The 19,473-nt window shown below is 39.2% G+C and overlaps 1 protein-coding gene across 1 annotated transcript in view; it reads right to left on the bottom strand.

Annotated features, from left to right (window-relative positions):
- The window catches only part of BVES (blood vessel epicardial substance), a 65,074-nt gene that overhangs the window by 17,046 nt on the left and 28,555 nt on the right, over positions 1-19,473 (bottom strand). Inside the window, exons 7-8 of the mRNA XM_036767035.1 lie at positions 18,610-18,777; positions 16,486-16,627 (exon numbers count right to left, since the gene is read on the bottom strand). Of these exons, the coding sequence (XP_036622930.1) occupies positions 16,486-16,627; positions 18,610-18,777 (310 nt within the window). The remainder of the gene's footprint in view (positions 1-16,485; positions 16,628-18,609; positions 18,778-19,473) is intronic.

Genomic DNA, 19,473 nt, shown 5'->3' with positions numbered 1-19,473 from the left:
ACTTGAACCCAAACCCTCTGGCTTGAGAACCTGGTGTAGTGGAAAGAGCACTGGTTATGGAGTCTGTGGACCCTGATTCAAATCTTAGTTCCTACTGTTCATGTGATCTTGAGCAAGCTATCAGACCTTTCCTCATTCTAGATTGCTCATCTGTAAAAAGAAGGTGTTGGACTAGATGTCCTCTAAGGTCCCTCCCAGCTTTAAATATAATATTGGAAAACAGAAGACAGTCATGCAGTGAGAGAGATAGACAGAGAGAGAGAGAGAGAGAGAGAGAGACAGAGAGACAGAGAGACAGAGAGAGACAGAGAGACAGAGACAGAGAGAACGCAATAGCAGGTGGACAGCCCAAGTGTTGCACTGAAATATTAAAACAACCTTAAGAAGGTCATCCTGTAGGGTGCCTCTATTTCTCCATCTACAGAATAGGGATAATACCACTTATTATTACCTACTTTGTATAGTGACTGTAATGGTCAAATGAGTTGTATGTTAAGCATCTTGCATACCTTAAAGAGCAATATTAATGGTCAGTCAGATTAGATTCGATGTGGAGGATTTATGGAAATTCTCACATAGGCTGAGAGGGTAGGAATGTGTTCGATTTCTTCAGATGGATGATTTGGGTTGCTGAAGGAAGTATTCACGTGAATGATAACACTGGTCAACTGACCTACTGTAGAACAAATACCTAAAGCACATTTAATATTCTTAGTAAGACAAGCTCTGACCACCGGGTTTCAATCCATCGGTAAATGTGTATTAAGCACATACCTTGTGCCAAGCATAGTGCTAAACCCTGTGATTACAAAGGCAAAAATAGTCCCTGCCTTCAAGGAGGTTATATTCTAATGGAGGAGAGAACATATAAATAGATACACATGATATAGACACACATACACGCATCCATAGACACACATATGTATATATAAATATATGTGTGCGTGTGCGCATGCGCACACACATACACACGCAAGAAAGTAGCCTTATAGGGAAAAATTGTAGCAGCTAGAGAGAGACTCGGAAAGGCCACCTGGTTTAACAATGTTTCTATGGCAAAACGTGCTCGGCAATCCAACTCAGGACACCCGGAACACATCTTTTACATGCGAAGTGGGGCTAAGGGCTCCCCTTTCTCTTACCATTCCACCTCCAGGCTCTCCAGGATGTCAGGGTGTAGCCAGAATGGCCTTTGTTTTCTTTGAATGACTCAGCTTACCTCATTGAGACTCTGGACACTGTGGCTTGCTCTTCCGGGGCAGGAGGCCCGGGGAGCATGCCGGGAAGCAGACAGCTTCCTGTGTGATGAGTCATGGGGCTGGCTGAGGGGAGGTGTTAATGTCTATGCTAGGGGGAGGGGCCAACTCAAGAACCAATCGGCCCTGGTCATTCGGGCGGAGCTTGATGATGTCAAAAACCCTATAAGAGGGGAGAGGACAGCTTGAAGATTCTCTTCCTTTTCCGGTTGGAGCCAGTGACAGTTACAACGACCGTTACAGAGGCAGTTACGACAGTTACATCGTCAGTTACAGTTGCAGCTTCAGTTACAGACACAGACACAGCTGAGGCAGGAGCTGCCAGTAGCAGAGCTGACCTACGGGAGGAAGCTGAACAAAGACTTCAGTCCAGTGGGTAATCTTATTACCATAAAAGGGGGAAACATGATTTTGCTTTACGCAATCATGTTTCTCTGTAGCCTCCTGGTTACTCTTTCAAGGCGTACTTATTGGGCCTGGAAGATTTGGATCAACATATCAAAATGGGGCTTCTGGTTCATGGGTTGGTTACTGTGGAGCCTAAATAAATGTTTTGATTCTTCTGCCTTCTACTTTGAGAGTTTCTTATATCCGGCGGTTCCGAACCTTTCAGACATGTTTATGATCCTCTTTGAGATTATAAACTCGGCCCTCCTGATACACAGGGGTATGTAGCAATGGTGCCTCCTGCCATTGTAAACAGCCCTTGCTGGTGCTGTCACCCACCCCATCTCTTTTGCAGTTTCCATGGACCCCAGGGGTTCCCCTGGCTGCTGGTGCTTCTGACTAGAGGGTATCTTTTCTCCCTTTCTCATTCCCTTTCTCCCTCCAATGGAATGGAATGCAGTCCTTCTGAGGTTTTCTAAGGGTTTTTACTGCTAGTAACAAAAGGGAACCAGACAGAGGGTCAAAAGGTTCCTTTTTAAGTCCACTCCAAGTTTTCCCCTTTGACCAGACAGGGAAACACAAAATCACACATAGTTGCTATTCTGCTATTCTGGTCTTTGTCCAGAAAAGGCTAAAATAAGAAAAGAAAACCAGGCTGGCCTCCCTTCCCATTTCCTCACTAGAGCTGCGGATGGTGCAAAGGCCAGTAGGTGGAAAGCAAGACCGGGCTGAATAGGGGGGAAGGGAAGGGAACCAGGATGGTGTAGGCAGCATAGGCAGATCTTTTAGGAGCACGCTTAGGAACAGTAGTAATAGTAGCTATCGAGTACATAGCACTTCAAGGTATGTACTTGCTTTACATGTGTCATCTCATTTGATCCTTATAGCAACCCTCTTACCTAGGTGGTTTTATCTCTATTTTACAGATGGGGAGCCTGAGGTTAATAGAGGTTAAGTGACTTGTCCAGGATCACACAGCTAATAAATGTCAGAGGTATAATTCGAAACACACTTCTTCCTGATTCCAAATCCAAATCCTACCTGCCTCAAAAAAATCAATGTGGTGGGGGAAAGAGGAAAGGGGCAGTTAAAATGTTTGTTTCTCTTACCCTAATATGAACACTTCTTGGCTTAGAAAAGCAGATCAAAACCTGCCACTCTGCACTGCCTCTGGGATAAGAGAAGCAAAGGTGTTATGGGAATGGACAGGTGGTTCTAGGCAACTGGTGAATGGGGGAAAGGGAGAGAAAGGAAGAAAAAGGGAAACCCCAGAGGGGCAGCTGGGTGGGTGAGAGACTTGCTGTGGCCACCAGGTATCCAGGCACTTCGGTGTGAGGAGGCAGAAGGTGGCTTAAAGGCTACCTTTAATGCTCAGACCACTTCCCAGCATCCTACTCGCCCTATCCTAAGCCATCCACTTCCAGCTGGCAATGTCTTGTGAAACTAGAAATGATGTGAAAATTCTTGAAATAGGTTATCGATTTCGGTGGATCATTTCATTTTGAAACTGCTTCTGGTTTGCTGGAAATGCCCGTGTTAAAAATCAGATGTGTGATTACTGTGTGCTCTGCCCTAGGGTAAATAGACATACCCTGGACCTTAAAGACATCGGTCTGAATTGTCAAGGCAGGCTAATTTGGTCAGCAAATCACAAGATCATAAACTTAGAGCTGGAATGGAGTTATCTAGTTCAGTCCTTTCATTTTGAAGATGGGAAAGAGGAGGCCCAAAGAGGTCAAAGTGATTTGCCCACTGTCACATAGACCGGGATTTGGACATATGTCTTCTCCCTTCCAAACCAGTACCCCTTTCCTCAATCCCATAAAGAAGGCCCAAGGTTTTTAAAAATTACAAGAGAATCATATGCCAGTTCATCAGTAGGAATATCTGAACACAACCCAGATCAAATCACATCCTTTTAGAAAGTAGTACGTAGCCTCATGTAACATGGTTAGCCTGTAACTGAGTCAGCTCTGCCCCTTTGACATTAATGCTATAAAAGATTCTACTTTATATTTCATAAACTAAATTAATTTGCCTGATTGGGAATTGTACTTAGAAATAGCCTTCGATGAGTTAGCATTAAAAAGAAGGCTGTTGTGTTTTCCTTTTTGTTTCTTTTCAGCTAACTGTACTAAATTCATAGAAGCAGAAAGAGCATCAGACTTTATGTTTGCCTTCTCTGACAGGGAGGGTATTTTAGCAGAAATAAAAAAGCAGCCCCCATAGTTACACAAGACCATGTGAGTGACTAGCTAATGCAACAGCCCCTCTGACAGAAGAAAAGGAAATACAGATAACCAGGTGAAATGAAACCACTCTGATGGCCAAGGACCCTGTCCTGGCAACAACCCCAATAAATAATAACAACTCTGAACCTTGAAGGAGGCGGCGGGGTGGGGTGTAATTTCTCTTGCCTCCTGGAAAGTAATTTTCTGATTTCTATTCCAGAGGGCCCTAAAGAAAGACAATAAAGCCTGAAAAACCGAGGAAAAAAACAACATGCTTTCATCATAAAACCTGTAAAAGCTTAAGCCCAACTGACTGCTGAAGAGTATGCATGAAGATAAAAAAAATCTACCTGAAGTTATTTAGCCCAGATCAGCTAAAATGGAGGTCTGAGGCTTTCAAGAAAAATATAAAATATCTCTTGGTTGCCATGACAACACCACTGCTGTTCACCACTCATCAGGGATGAGACTGCCTTGGCAATCTCTTTTCTCTCTGATCACTAGAATGGTGAGAGTTGAATACCTCCAATTTCTAGTGGCCCAGACTAAGAGCATGGGGGGCAGGGAGTGATGCATAGTGATAACGTTAATAATAACGATAATAACTAAAATTATATGGTGCTTTTGAAGTTTCCAAAATGCTTTGCATATATTATCTCATTTGTTTCTCATCACCTACCTGTGAGGCAGGTAATATGATCATCCTCATTGTACAGATGAGGAAACAGACTAAAAGAGGTTAAGTGACTTGTTCAAGACCACAGAATTTGAACTCGGGTGTTCCTGACTCCAAGCCTAGTCTCTGTTTGAGGTTTGGCTGCAAATACCAGAAAGCTCCAGTATATTTTAAATAATTCATTCTAAATCTTTTCCCAAATCCTCCAGAAGGTCTACCTTTTAATTTATATGCTGTTTCTGTGCCTTTCTTACACACAACTTCATGAGATAACTACATAGCTAATAGGGGTTAAAGCCAGGACTGGAATCCAGGTCTCCTGATTCCAAGAGCAGTGTTTTTACCATGACACCATGGCTGCCTTCTATTTTTATGGTTCCTTACCCAATAATATGATAAAAAATATGAAATTGAATTCTATTCAACACATACTAAATGCCTACCACCATGTGCAAGGCCCTGGGAGATGCAAAGACAAAAATGAAATATTCCTTGCCTTGAAGGAGTTTTCATTCTACTGAAAAAAATCCATCATGTAACCAGATAAGTAAACAAAAGGTAATTTGAGAAGAGAGAGATAATTAACAATAAAAGGGATTACATTAGACTTCAAGAAGGAAGTGGCAGACAAATTGAGCCTTAACGACAGATGAGACTTTTGAAAAGCAGAATAGAAGTGAATCCTAGGATTTGCTGTTCTAAGGTATGCATTTAGGAGATAGAATGTTCAATTCAGAAAGGAGCTAATAGTTCAATTTGGTGGAACATTGGGAAGGTGTGGGGGGAGTAATGTGAAATAAAGTTGGTGAAATTTTGACTGCATAGATGCTATATCTTGATTTTTCATATGATGTTGATTTTATCATTTAGATATTAGAGGAACTATTCAACATCTAGGCAAAGGCAATGAGAAATGAAGTTGCATGTCTTGGCCACTATTCAAGATGAAGTAAAATATTTTTAATGATAAAATTGGTGACTCTGCATTTCTCTTAATCCTTACCATGCTACTGTGCACTTAATGGACACTTAATAAATTATTTATGGGTTTGGTGAAAAAAAAATAAAATTGGCAAGGTAAATTGGAGACATATTTTGGAGACTTCTCAGTCCTCACTGAGGATGCTGTATTTTATTCTAAAGGCAAGAGGGAATCGATGAAGTTTTTTGAGCTGGGGAGTGACACAAATACACATGTTCCTTAGAAGATAACACTGGAGACAAGAGAGATTGGAAGTGGGGTGATAACATAGAAAGAATCAGGTAATTTTCAACAGTGAGTTAAAAGCCAACATTAGCCTGAAGAACTGGCTAATGTTCAACATGAACAAGCAAATCTGAGTCTCTCAGGTGTCAGCAATGGAATTTACCAGATCTTTTTGGGTAAGAAACAGTGTAAAGAATGTTAGATCCAGAGAGGACGCTGGCCCAAATTCTTACTCTATAGCTTGCTACTAGTGAAACCTTTGGTGAGCTGTATCACCTCTTAGGGCCCCTCTTTTCACATATATAACATCACAGCATTGGACTAGATGACCGCTTAGGTCCCTTCTAGCTCTAAATCTATGATTAGGCTCAGAACAGAGCCTTGGGGGAATATATCTATACTAGGGACAGGAGAATTTTTTTCTTTTGGAGGTGGGAAGGCAGGGCAATTGGGGTTAAGTGACTTGCCCAAGGCCACACAGCTAGTAAGTGTGTCAAGTGTCTGAGGTCACATTTGAACTCAGATCCTCCTGACTCCAGGGCTGGTGCTGTACTCACTGTGCCACCTAGCTGCCCCAAGGGGCAAGAGCTTTATGATGTAACAAAGAATACTGAAGTTTTGGATATATGGGAGAATCAAAAAATAGTTATTTCACCTAGGAAAGATAGAATAACCAAGAGGAAGGGGTGGTCAAAAACAGTGTCAAAAATTCCACAGAGATCAAGGAGAATGAGGACGGAGAAAAAGACCATTATATTTAGCTGCTAAGAGATTATGGGTAAGCTCTGATGGAGCAGTTTCAACTAAATGATGGGGTCAGAATACGGATTATGAGGGACTGAGAAGTAAGTGGGGGCAAGGAAGTGGAGATAATTTTCTCTTGGTCAGGTGAAGGTTTTTTAATGATGAGGGAAACTTGCACAGATTCATATGTAGCAGAGAAAGAACCGGTAGGAAGGACAAGGTTGAAGATGGAAGGGTGCAGAAGAATAGTTAATGAGGAAAGCTTCTGGAGGAGAAAGGAGATGAGTTCAGGGATAAAGAACAGAGGGTTATCCTCGGCAAGAAGAGCCATCTCATCCTCAGAGAGTGGAACAAAGAGTATGACAGGTAGAGATGTAGAGGGGTTTTGAGATACAGAGTAGGGAAGATGAGGAAACTCTTCAGAGAGAGCCTTGAATTTCTCAGTAAAGTAGGAGACAAAGTCATTTCCTTACAGAGTTTGGGACCACCACTGTGGGGAGACTGATAAATCAATCAGAAAAGTCCAAAAGGAATACTGTGTGACTGAAGAGTCTAGTTGAGATTAAACCAAATGAGTTTGTGGTACGCTCAGCCAGCAAGTTGGTAATTTCCAATAGTGAAATTCAGAAATGTGGGAATAGGCCCACGCTTTGAGAATAAAGTACCCAATATAATAAAACTGGTAAAAATATAGGGTCAGGGACTGCAACGAGAGGAAAGTGAGCTCAAAATATGAATGGCGGACCTCCAAATGAATACTCCTGAATTCATTCAAATAAACATAAGTAGCTTCAGTGAGGAAATATAGAAATATAAAAGATACTGTCTCCTTACCAAACCCTTTCTATCTAAGGTGGATAATATGCTTTAACAATATGCTTTAATATAATCCTTATTTTCATCTACCCACTTCTTATCCCCTTCACCCATATAATTTTATAGTTCAGAAACTAGAATACAGAAAGTTGAAGGGACTTGTTTAAGTCAATTTACTTAATTCAATTTGCTCAATCTCAAAAAAATCTATTAATCATCTATTAAGAGCAAGGCATTGATCTAGGTGCTAGGGATTCAAAACCAATAAAACCAGTCAAGAAACTTGCAATCAAATCAGGGGTGGTAGTGGAGGAGGAGATACAACACGCACAGAAATGAACATGATAGAATGCAGAATGTATGAAAAACAAAAGAGAGATCCAAAGTGATCTAAAAAATGAGGGAGGTATCATTTTCAGCTGCCATGGCCAAGAAATCAAGCAAGATTCCATGGAAGATATGTTACCTGATCTAGGTCCCGAAGAAAGAGAAGAATTTCAGAAGTGGGAGAGAGAAGAGACAGCATTGTCTCTTCATAGAAGTGATCATTTGAATCTATTTGAAGAAAAAAAGCAAGAGAGTATGGCACAAGATCAGGAGTGATAGAGTTTTGCTGAAATGAATGGTGTATGAAAGTCTTTTGAAATGAAGCTGGAAATGTAAATTGAAGCTAGATTGTAGTTGGTTTTAATATTTGACCAAGACTGAGTATGAATTTTTTTTCTAGTCAAGAGACCCAGAGAGGTTAAGTGATTTGCCTAAGGTCAGATCTATATATTAGGAGGATTGGCTTGATTATTGAGTGAAGGATGAAGTGGACGGGGGAAAGCTTAGCAGCATGGATGACAAGAAACTACCATAATACAGTTGAAAAATGATGAGAGGCTGAATAAAAGTTGTAGAATAAGAGTAGAAGAAAGGGGACAGATGTACGATTGTGGAGATAAAATTGATAGCATTTGACAGTTGGTTATATTTGAGTGAGGTTGTGATGAAAAAAGTTTTAATCGACTTTGAAGTTTCAAGCCTGGATACCAAGGAGAATAGTGGTGTCAATCACAGAAATGGGAAGTTGGAAGCAGGTGTACTTTGAAGGGAATGAGTTTACTTTTTTACATATTGGGTTTGAGGTGATGGAGGAGAATGTAGGTAGAGGTAACCAGCAAGCAGCTGAAGATATGGGACTAGACCTCAGGAAAGAGACCAAGGTTGCATATACAGATTTGGGGATCATCCCACCTAGACAGAGATTATCTTTGAGCCATGTAAGTAAATTAGATCACCAAAGGAAGAAGTACAGAAAGAAGAGGAAAGTGCCAAGGGCAGACTATTGAGTGGATATCCATGTTTGGAAAGAGGAAGACAAAGAGCCAGAAAAGAACATGAAGGACTGGTCTGACGTAACAAAGAGAGAGAGAGAAAGACAGACAGACAGATATACACAGAGAAAGAGAGAGCATTAGAAAGCCACCCCATCAATTGGGGAATGGCTGAACAAGTCATGGCATATGATTGTGATTGAATACTACTGTGATATAAGAAGTGACGAGCTCAATAAGAAAAGCATGGCAAGACTTGCATGAAATAATGAAGAGCGAAATTAGCAGAACCAAGAGAACACTGTATATAGTAACAGCAACGCACACAGAGGGAAACAGAGACACACACACACACACACACACACAGACAGAGAGAGAAATCAAGAAAGTCAAAGTGCATGTGGAGGGAGAAGAGGATCCAAAAGGAAGGGGAATTAAAAGAGCTAAATAAATACTGCAAAGAGATAAACCAGCACATTTCATATGACAATTAAGAGGTCATCTGTAACCTTGAAGCAAGCAGTTTCTATAGAATGGAGTCGATGAAAGCCTGACTGCAACCAGTTGAGGAATGATTAGGATGGGGGGAGGGCTGTTCTATTTAGTCAATCAATCAATAACCTCACCCCACTTATTGCTGATACCTTTGTGAGGTAAGAACACATATGAATGAACTCAATCAGAAGCGTGAACCAGGTGTGAACAAGTCCTAGACATCCACACTGAATCAATCAAAAGCATTTCAACCAACTTCTTGGACTTGTAGGGAATGAGGTCCCTGTAAGACTTGCATAGTGTGGAGTCATCTGAGTACCTGGTAGCTTAGTGATGAAAGCCTCATGCCAAGCCCCTGCAAGAATATTACTTTGAGGAGGGAAGGAAATGCTTTATCCACTCCACTCCAGCCATTCTTTTGGCTCCAGGAGGATCTTGTGAACTTCAAAGAGTCTAGAGGATTTTGAACTTCTCCCTAAGACTAGTATACCAAAACAGCTAATGGCTTTGTCTTCACTGGGAGCCTAGAACAGGCTGGATATGATAAGGAATGGCAGCCTGAAGGCTCTGCAAGGAGCCCTGCAGAAAAGATCCACCATAACTAATTGTAGCATCTTGAGAACTCTGGCAAAAGGACATTCAGGGGGAAGCTAGGTGGCGCAGTGAGTAGGGCACCAGCCCTGGAGTCAGGAGGACCTGAGTTCAAATGTGACCTAAGATGACTTTGGAAGTCACTTAACCCCAACTGCCCTGCCTTCCCTCTAAAAAAAAAAGAAGAAAAAAGGACTTCGTGAATTACCATTTTACCACATTTGTTCTTTCTATTTGATTCCACTTTCCTCTAGGTTCTATATGTACTTATGGGAGACTAAGTCATAGACTTTGGTGGGGGGCAAGGAGGAAGGGAATATATTATAACAACTGCTCTTACTGTAAGCACCTCAATATATAGCCCTTTCTAAAAGCTAATTAAAGTTGGCTGAATAATGAGTAGCAATTGACAATCATAGTTAAGAAGCATACTGGGTGAGGTACAGCATTAGAAAGGCATCCCATCAGCTGGGGAATGGCGGACAAGTTGCTGTATATGATTGTGATGGAATACTAATGTGTTATAAGAAATGATAAGCTCAATGATCTTAGACAAGAATGGAAAGACTTCCATGAAATAATGAAGAGCAAAATGAGGAGAACGAAGACAACATTGTATGTAGTAACAGCAATATTATTTTTAAGGATGACTTTGAGGGAATAAGTTATTTTGACTATTATAAATGCTCAAATTAACTATAAAGAACATATGAAGAAAGATGCTATCTGTATCCAGAGAAAGAATTGATAAATAGAAGTATGTGCAGAATGATTTTACATAGATACATACATGTGTATATGTATGTATATGTACGTTTGCACATATATATTTATGAACATCTGCATACATATATGTGTATATATACATACATATGTATGTGTATGTAATTTGTGTCTAATGGTGGCCATCTCTAGGGAAGAATGGGGGGAAGGGAAGAAAAAAAGAAAAAGAAAAAAATTTACATTATAATTTTGTTGTATATTTAATAGGAATAGCAAGTTGTACGTAGTAGAATTGCAGTTTCATGTGCAATCATCTTTTGTTTTGCACTGCTTGTTTTATTCCATAAATATAAAATAAATTTTTAAAAAGAAAGCATCCTATGGCACCTAGAACCCTGAATGAAGACATAGCAGACACCCTCTGGGGCCCAGCTGGTGAGCGTGAGCAGTATTTGGAAGGATAGCTCCAGAGCATGCACTACAAATGAAGGGTGATGATGTAGACACATTGATTGCAGATTGAACCTCCTAGGAGTTTAGTCACCTGGCCATGGCTGAACTAGTTATATAACCTAGGTGCAGTAGTTAATAGCCTCTTTCCATTCACATGAAACACTGTTCACAAAATAAGCATTTAATAAATGGTTCCTAGGATCATTGATTTAAAACTGGTAGGTACCTTGGAAGAAATTTGCTTTATCTCTTCATTCTATGGATAAGAAAAAAGTTGTCATATATCATACAGGTAACAAACGAGAACCAGGATTCAACTCCAAATTCTTTTATTTCAAATCCAGTGTTATTATCATTCAACCAAGCTGCCTCTCAGTCACGGATATCTTACCCAGTCTCATGGTTTCAATTTTACTTCTATGCAAATGATTGCCAAACTCTTATTTGTAGCCCAAACTCTTTCTGAGCCCTAATTTTGAATTTTCAAGTGCCTGTTCCACATTACCTGTATATATTGGTGGTACCTCAAACTCAACGAGCCCCAAACTGAATCAATTATTTCTCCTTCTCTGACTTTTACTTCCCACATCAAATAAAAAAAAGAAATCACCTTTTTCCTGCTAACTTTCCTCTGCCAGCTGGTCAATAAGCCTTTCTTAAAACACTTCCTATGTGCTAGGTGCTTTGCTGAGTAAGAACTGGGGATACAAAGAAGAGCAACAATTCCTGTGATCAAGGGGTACACATTTTAATTGAGGGGGACATGTAAATATCTAGGTATATGCAAGACATATACAGAGTTGATGTACGGTGATCTTAGAGGGGTAGGTGCTAGTAGCCAGGATGACCAGGAAAAGCCCTGTACAGTAGATGGAATCAACTGAGTTTTGAAGGAATCTAGGTAAACTAAGAGGCAGTCATGGGAGGTGGGGGAGAGGGAGAACCAGCACAAAGCAAAGAGATGGGAGATGATTTTTTTGTGTGAGGAAGAGTGAATAAGGCAGTGTAGTTGTATCTTAAGACTGTGTGCAGGGGAGTAAAGTGTAAAAATGGGAAAGGTAAGATGGGGCCATGTTAGAGAGAGATTTAAATATCAAAAAGAGGAGTTTGTATTTGGTCCTGGAAATAACAGGAGTTTCTGAATCTCACTGAGCTTAGAGAGAGACATGGTCTGATCCATAGTTTTGAAAAATCGCCTTGGAAGCCAAATGGAGCATGGATTTGGAGTGGTTGAAAGACTGGAAGCAGAGAGACCAATAGAGGCCATTGCAATAGTCTGGGTTGAGGTGGTAAGGGCCTGTGAATTAATGGCTGTGTGTGGGAAGAGAAGGGCATGTATATGAAAGATGTTAAGTTGGAAATGATAAGGTTTGGCAAGGAGGGTGGTGTCACATCACTCAGGCTTGTAACTTCGAAACCATGGTTTATTTTTCCTTCTCTTTCATATCCCCACAGCCAAATGAATGAATCTTGAATGTTACTATTCCCAAAAACATATTTGGCTTGGTCCAACAAATTCTATTTTTGTATCTTAAAGTTACTCCTTCTTTAAGAAATAGGTTCGCCCCCTTTTTCCAACCAGAAAGGTTATTCTAGAAAATCCCAAAAGGTATGGGTTTTCTGTTTCTCCAATGAATAGATTTTTTTTCTGGAATTCATCCTTCAAACTAAACACCTAACTCTTTAGATATATTCAAATTCTACAGGCACAGATTACAGATGGTTGAGTGTTCATAGGATCATAGGTTGGAGTGAGGAAGGACTTTGAAAGCCATCAAGACAAACTAATTCCTTCATTTTATAGATGAGGAAAATGAGGCCCAGATAATCTAAGTGACTTGTCTAAGGTCACACGGGAACTACAAAACTACATCCCAGATTTTTTTTTTTACTTTTTCTATTGTATTTTTATGCACTCTTTTTAAAAGGCAAGGAAGAACGGAGAAGGAAAGAGGTGTAGGGGATAGAGAACTGACCTCAAAATCAAGAATACCTGGGTTCGAGTTCTATCTCTGACATACTGGTTGGGCAAGTAACTTAACCATTCAGTTTCTCAGGGACAATTTTCTAAAACTATAAGCTACAGAAGCAACTGTTGACCTCAGTTTCATCACTGGGACTTTTTTCCATCAATTAAATCCCAGGCAGCTCTGGTGAAAATAAAAACAAAAACAAATTAAGCCACCTTTCCTCCTCCAAAACAAGGAAGAATTAAATGATTTTTCTTGAGCTAAAATTTGTTGAAGGCAACTTTATCAAACCACATTATGTGTATGTGTGTGTGTGTGTGTGTGTGTGTGTGTATGCGTGTGTATGTGTGTATTTCCAGTATTGAGTAACATAATTGGTAATATGGACAAAATTTAATATTAAAAACATTTACCTCCAAATATGCAAAAGCAGAGGCTATGCTGAAGAGGGTTTCCAAATGAAAACAGGGAAAACTACATTTAAGGCTCCACTGAGTCTCGGAGACCTAAAATACAATCAAGATTCAAATCCGGGCCTGGATCGGTTCTGAAAAATCCTCTTAAAGGGAATGAAACTACTCACATTCAATATTAATGTGCTGATCTGCTTCGATTTCTCAGTACTAGTATCCCATTAAGCAGGGGAAGAGGCCAAGAAATTTAAAAAATAAAGTCAAGGGTGATCAGGAAAACCCGGTACAAACTAACTACCTGCAGAGAGTTTATTTTGTTGTGTTTTGTTTCAAAGAATCTGCCTCAGGGACCTCAGACTTGAAACAGAGGAGAGACTCAAAAATGCTCAGAAAGGGAATCCTTGAGTGCCGCACAGCTATGAATGTGACAGTCAATGAGATGATGGGAGAAAACATAAAGGTCAAATCCAAGGGACAGAAGATATAGTTACCAACAGTTATGGGGGAGAGGGGAAATGTTCAAACCTATAACTGTCCATGAGCAGAGGCAGCTAGGGAGCACAGTGGATAGAATGATGGACATACTCAGAGTCAGGAATACCTGTGCCTCCAACACTTATTAGCTGTGTGATCCTGGGAAAATCAGTTCACTCCCCCCAGCCCCATATTATTCATCTGTAAAAGGGGTTTAATAATAGTACCTACCTCACAGGGTTTTTGTGAAGATCAAATGAAGCAGTATATGTGAAGTGCTTTGCATACCTTAGAACATTATCTAAAAGCTGGCTATTATCACCATCATCATCTGGGTTGAGAAACATAGAAGATAATTCAGCACCTCATCTATCCTTTGGATTGCTGCTGCTGACAGGAAAGCCCTTCTAACAGTTTTTTTTTTTACCAGCTTTACTTTTAGGAGATGCTGCCTCTTTCAAAGGTGGCCACAGGCAAGACAGTATTCAGATTAAATACTACTATTATCACTGCCACGGGAAGGAAAATGGAATAAAAGAGCCAGTCCCAGATGAGCAGGACTAGACCTAAGGGCCTGAGTCATTTGACAGTTTCAAAGAGCGGCCAAGAATGGTCTGAACCAGCTGGATGTCTAAAAGCCTGGCTTGGAGATTGAACAGGATAAGAGACCCAACCTCATTCCTGATTGAAAGTCTTTACTTCAAAGCAATGTAAAGTAGGTATGAATGACTTCTAGATTTATGTGGCTGATGTGGTCTCAGACAATCTGGGATAGGTTTTCCATCTATAGGTTTTATTGTGTTATGTCTGTCCATATTTAGAATTTCACATATTCCAAAAAGCGCCCTATAGTATTTTTGTTAGAAAGGTACAAAAAAATGGAAGCAAGTAAAGTCCATTTTAATCCCACTTACATATGCAACTGTTCTCAGGAGAAAAGATATTGTACTGTGAAATGAACCAACGAACTGAAACCATTTTCCTTAGATTTTTATTTTACCTTATTAAAATTTCTTACAATAAAAGATCATATACCAATAAAAATAACATATAAACATATATACCATGGAGCCTGCTTTTGGTACATATCCAGTGACAATCTAATCAAAGAAAGTATGGAATAATAATTATTGAATAACAATTTATTCAATGGGAAAATAGTTCATTCATATGGATCTTAATTTTTGATTTTATAACTACCTTTTTAGTGGTATGAATTGTAGACCTCATTCAGTTCAGTCATATACCTTTGTAACTTCTATTATCCATACAGAAAATTTCAATGAACTCCACAAAATATTTTAGCACACAGACCCATCTAAAACATTCTGCTTGCTACCATATTGTTTCAAGATGGCAGACAATCTTAAATTGAATGGAAGGTCTATCTTCATACTCTTTAGAAATTCCAAATTTAGTTGAAATCAGTCAACTCCTTTGGAGATTATACTGGAAGAAACCTAAAGACAATTGCTCACCATTTTGTATCTGAAGTGAAATAGAAACTATATAATTTTTTGGTCAGCAACAAAGTTCTGTCCATGCCTAAATGACTCTTTGAAGGTTTGTACCAATTATGTGCCTTGGAAATCACTTTTTTCCTCCTGAATGCATTAATGACCAAAATCTGTGACCTAATTTATCCATAACATATAAATTATATAAGATTAAAATACGCACTTAAGTTTGGGAGATAAAGATCTTTGATGTTTTATGTTAACTGAAGTTTAAAATCCAATCTAAAACATCGATAGAAGTCACCTAGTACGTGCAAGTGTAGGAAATCCACGGATTTTGTTTTCCCTTGTATTTATTGAATGGTCTTCAATATGCAGTAGGAGCTGCAGAAACAGTGGTGGTAGTGGTGGTGGTGGTGGTGGTGGTGGTGGTGGTGGTGGTGGTGGTTGTAGCAGTAGTAGCAGTAGTAGTAGTAGTAGTAGTAGTAGTAGTAGTAGTAGTAGTAGTAGTAGTTGTTGTAGTAGTGTTAGTCCAGAAGGCAAGGAATGATAATTTAGCTTTTGATCTTCAGCATGTATTTATGTTGTTAGTGTTCATTAATTGCCTTTTAGCTATCTTAGCCACAGATGAGTCTTCCCTGGATAAATTATTATCTTGTAGCATCAGCAGCTAGAGTAGTCTGAAAGGTGTCATTCACAAAAGCTGTTAATTTCTCCCGCTCCCACTCTCATCTTCGGGGATGTTAAGCTTCCAAGCCAGCTGTGAACACCTGGCTGCTCACACTAGGAAACAACCAGCCAAGATACAAACACCCAGCTGTCTTCATTACTATTGCTCTTAATAGAGAGCTAGAACTGTGCTAGGTTGTACTTTAAAGGTCCAAACAAAATAACAGAAACTAGCCAACAAATTACTTCCCAGCGAACATATGGATAAATTAACTGGTTTTATTTAAATGGTTTAATGGATTAAAACTTTGAATATAAGCTAGTATGTAAAATAAGAATTACAAAAGTTAATTAGCTCTGGCTTTCTTTCTTATTTTCCCTTATTTATGAATGACCCAATATTTACTTGCAAAATTAAGAGACTAAGTGTATAACATTCTGTGGTCCTCTTACCATTTCTGGATGAGGAAGTTAACTGCCCATCTTTTGCCGTCTCTCCAACTACATTTGCTCATACCAGATATCTTCCCCATGAGAACCATTTTTTGGGAACCATTTCAAATCAAGACATACATTTACATCATCACTCTTTAAGTTTACTTACGAATAGAGGATGCAGTGGAAGTCCCCCGGAGGAAATGTTGCAAGCCATCTTCACTGTCACTTGAACTAGCCATACTGTTTCTCATTTGCATCACTGAAATCTGTGAGCAAAGACTGGGCTTGCGTTCCAACCTTTTGGCGTTCTATAAAGCAAAGATTTTGGATATATCTTCAAGCAGCAGTGTAAAGTCAATAAATGAGATTCTTGAATAGAAATTCAGATTATCTCAACATTTAAACAACTCCTTCATTATAATTTAACTTCTTTTCAGGTCTCCAAACTATTACTGACAAACCTTACTCTTTCAATGAACTATTAACTAGAGTATTTATCAAATTCTATAAGAATACCCAATGAAGAATAAAATGCACCAATGTTTACTGTAACTTAATTTGTATTAAATCTTAAAATTGCACTAAGATTTTTGGGACAGCTCTCTCTCTCTCTCTCTCTCTCTCTCTCTCTCTCTCTCTCTCACACACACACACACACACACACACACACACACACACACACTCTTTTCCAGCTAGATTTTAAAATCCTCAAGAGTAGAGAATCACTTTTATCTTTTTATAACCAGCACCTAGCATAGTACCTGGCCTAGGAAGGTGCTTAATAGATACTTGCTGGCTGATTGCTAATGCTTTTAAAGAAATGTTATTAGAAGTACACTATTTACTTTGGGAGATGGATGAACTTTTTGGCAATACTATTTAGCTATAAAATATATACTAGCTTCATTACTCTATTGTCATTGGTGTCAGCTTACAGTGCATGTCCCATATTCAGGACCAAAACAAAAAGGCAAGAGTAGAAAAGTCAGTACCAATACTATACAAAACAAAGTCATTTGTACACCCGTCCAAAACAAGTTAACAAGAGCAAAAAATATGGAGGGGGTATTCTCAGTATAATTTTGATGTACCTTACCATGAGAAATTCTAGTCTGTGAAAACCCAAATCCATAAAATAAAAAAGGAGGTCATTATTTATAATGCTATTAGGAAACAATGGCATACTCTTGTTTTATACAAACTACCTTATGTGTTTAAATTGTGCTTTAGGATGTTTAAAGGGTAGAGGGAAAGGTTAACTACTTTTAAAGATCAGGTTGGCCTAAAGAGGTTGTACAATATAGGGTTTAGTAAGGAAGTAATTCAGTGATAACCAATACCTGCAAAAGAAATGAACTGTTAGTGATTTGGTTGCTAAGGTAACATTTTTCCCAATGAAAATAAATAATCACAGGCTTAGATACAGACTTTATACAGATGGGGATAAGATGAGTGTGGACAAAAAAAGATAATGACAAGCTTCCCTCTGGCAGAAAGCCTGTGGATGGATATCTATCCTGGGAAAGTGGATGCGGCTGGAAATAGTCTGAATTGAAATACAGGAAATCACTGAAACACCTTCCTCCTTCTCCCTGTGGCTTTTTCTTGTAAACACCCTCCCTCCAAGTTAGGGGTCCTGATTTAGAAGGAAATCACAAACCTTTATAATGTTAGCCTCACATTTCCAATCTTATTAAATAATGACAAATGTCACAATTACAAAATACTTCAGTAGATTTTCTTTAAACATCTAAGTATGATTCTATTCACAAAGATTCAAAATATATATGATATTTATGAACATACTTCACTAATCCAAAGATCTATGATTTCATTGGTGTGGGTATTCCCCCATCAGCCATGCAGATTGCAATCCTTCTATGCCTTAGCAAATGATTTAATAAGTTGCTGTGGCCAAAAACATTCACCACTTGGTGGCCAACCTTCCGGTGATGAACCTCTTGGAACTTAGGCTGATCCTTATGCAATAGACATACAGGTTATCACAAGATCCATATCATATCTGAAGCCTTTCCAGCTTGGTAGGTCCTTCCAAAATTTATTTTCAGCTGTCAGATTTTGAGAACCCAGAGTTATTTTTATGCCATTATAGACAACAGTGTAGATGTTTAGTGAACTTTTGTAAACTTATATTGCATACAGCTATAGTGTGTGTGTGTGTATGTGTGTGTGTGTATGTGTGTGTGTGTGTGTTTACAGAAGAAAAAATGCAAAAGACTACAGGTTGAACCTCCAAGGTACCTTTTAACTCTGAAATACTATGACTTACCTTATCATTTAATGTGGGATCATTCAGGGAGTATAACTTATTTGTGATATCCTTCCCAATAAGGTATCTAAATATTTCATAAAGGAATGGTTCTGATTCCAGAAAAAAAGTTAATCTCTCTCTTGACCAACACAAGAATCTACAGGTGTCATCTGCAACAATGGTGACCTGGAAAAGATACAAATGTGCAGGGGAAAAAAACTGAACAGATTTGGTCATATGAAGTGTGACTATACCATGCTAGAGGAATGGAGAAATGGGATTATTTAACAGAAATTATTATTGTAACAATTATTCATTCAATCAGTTCAATTATTTCAAAACAGATCGACAACACACTGGTCCAAAAAGCAGTCCAAAAGCAATCGTTTATCTAAATAAAAGCAACCTCACAGAGGTCTGTGTCATACCTTTCACTTCTGAGATATCTTGTAAACAGAACAAGGGTGAAATACCAGGGGTTGGAGGGGCAGCCTCGAAGGATATCTAGGTATAGATCATGGTTGTTCAATACACTCATCACAAGCGGCCAATCAGTTGGTCAGGGACCCGTGGTAAATCGACACTCCTGGTGCAGGGAGGATTTATGGGCAATTGCTCTTCCCAGCAAAGTTTAAAGAGACAGAAGCAAGTTTCTCAAGGCAGGAAATGGATGAATGAACTAGTTCAGCTTTGTAAATTCTTTCATTTCTAACAAGTGGCTCTTGTGTGAATTAATTTGATATCTCATGGCTGGTTGCTAAAGGCAAAGTTTGGCTAGTGAGTGGCCCTCTGCTGGGGGCAGTAGTGGGGAAGAAAGGGTAGGGAGCTAGCTCTATTCTTCAGGAATCCAGCTAGTACTATGGGTGACTCACTAGGACCAGT

Source organism: Trichosurus vulpecula, chromosome 7 (genome assembly GCF_011100635.1).
Source record: "Trichosurus vulpecula isolate mTriVul1 chromosome 7, mTriVul1.pri, whole genome shotgun sequence".
Lineage (NCBI taxonomy): Eukaryota > Metazoa > Chordata > Mammalia > Diprotodontia > Phalangeridae > Trichosurus > Trichosurus vulpecula.
Note: the sequence above shows the minus strand (reverse complement) of the source record. Positions and strands in the feature narration are given on the sequence as shown.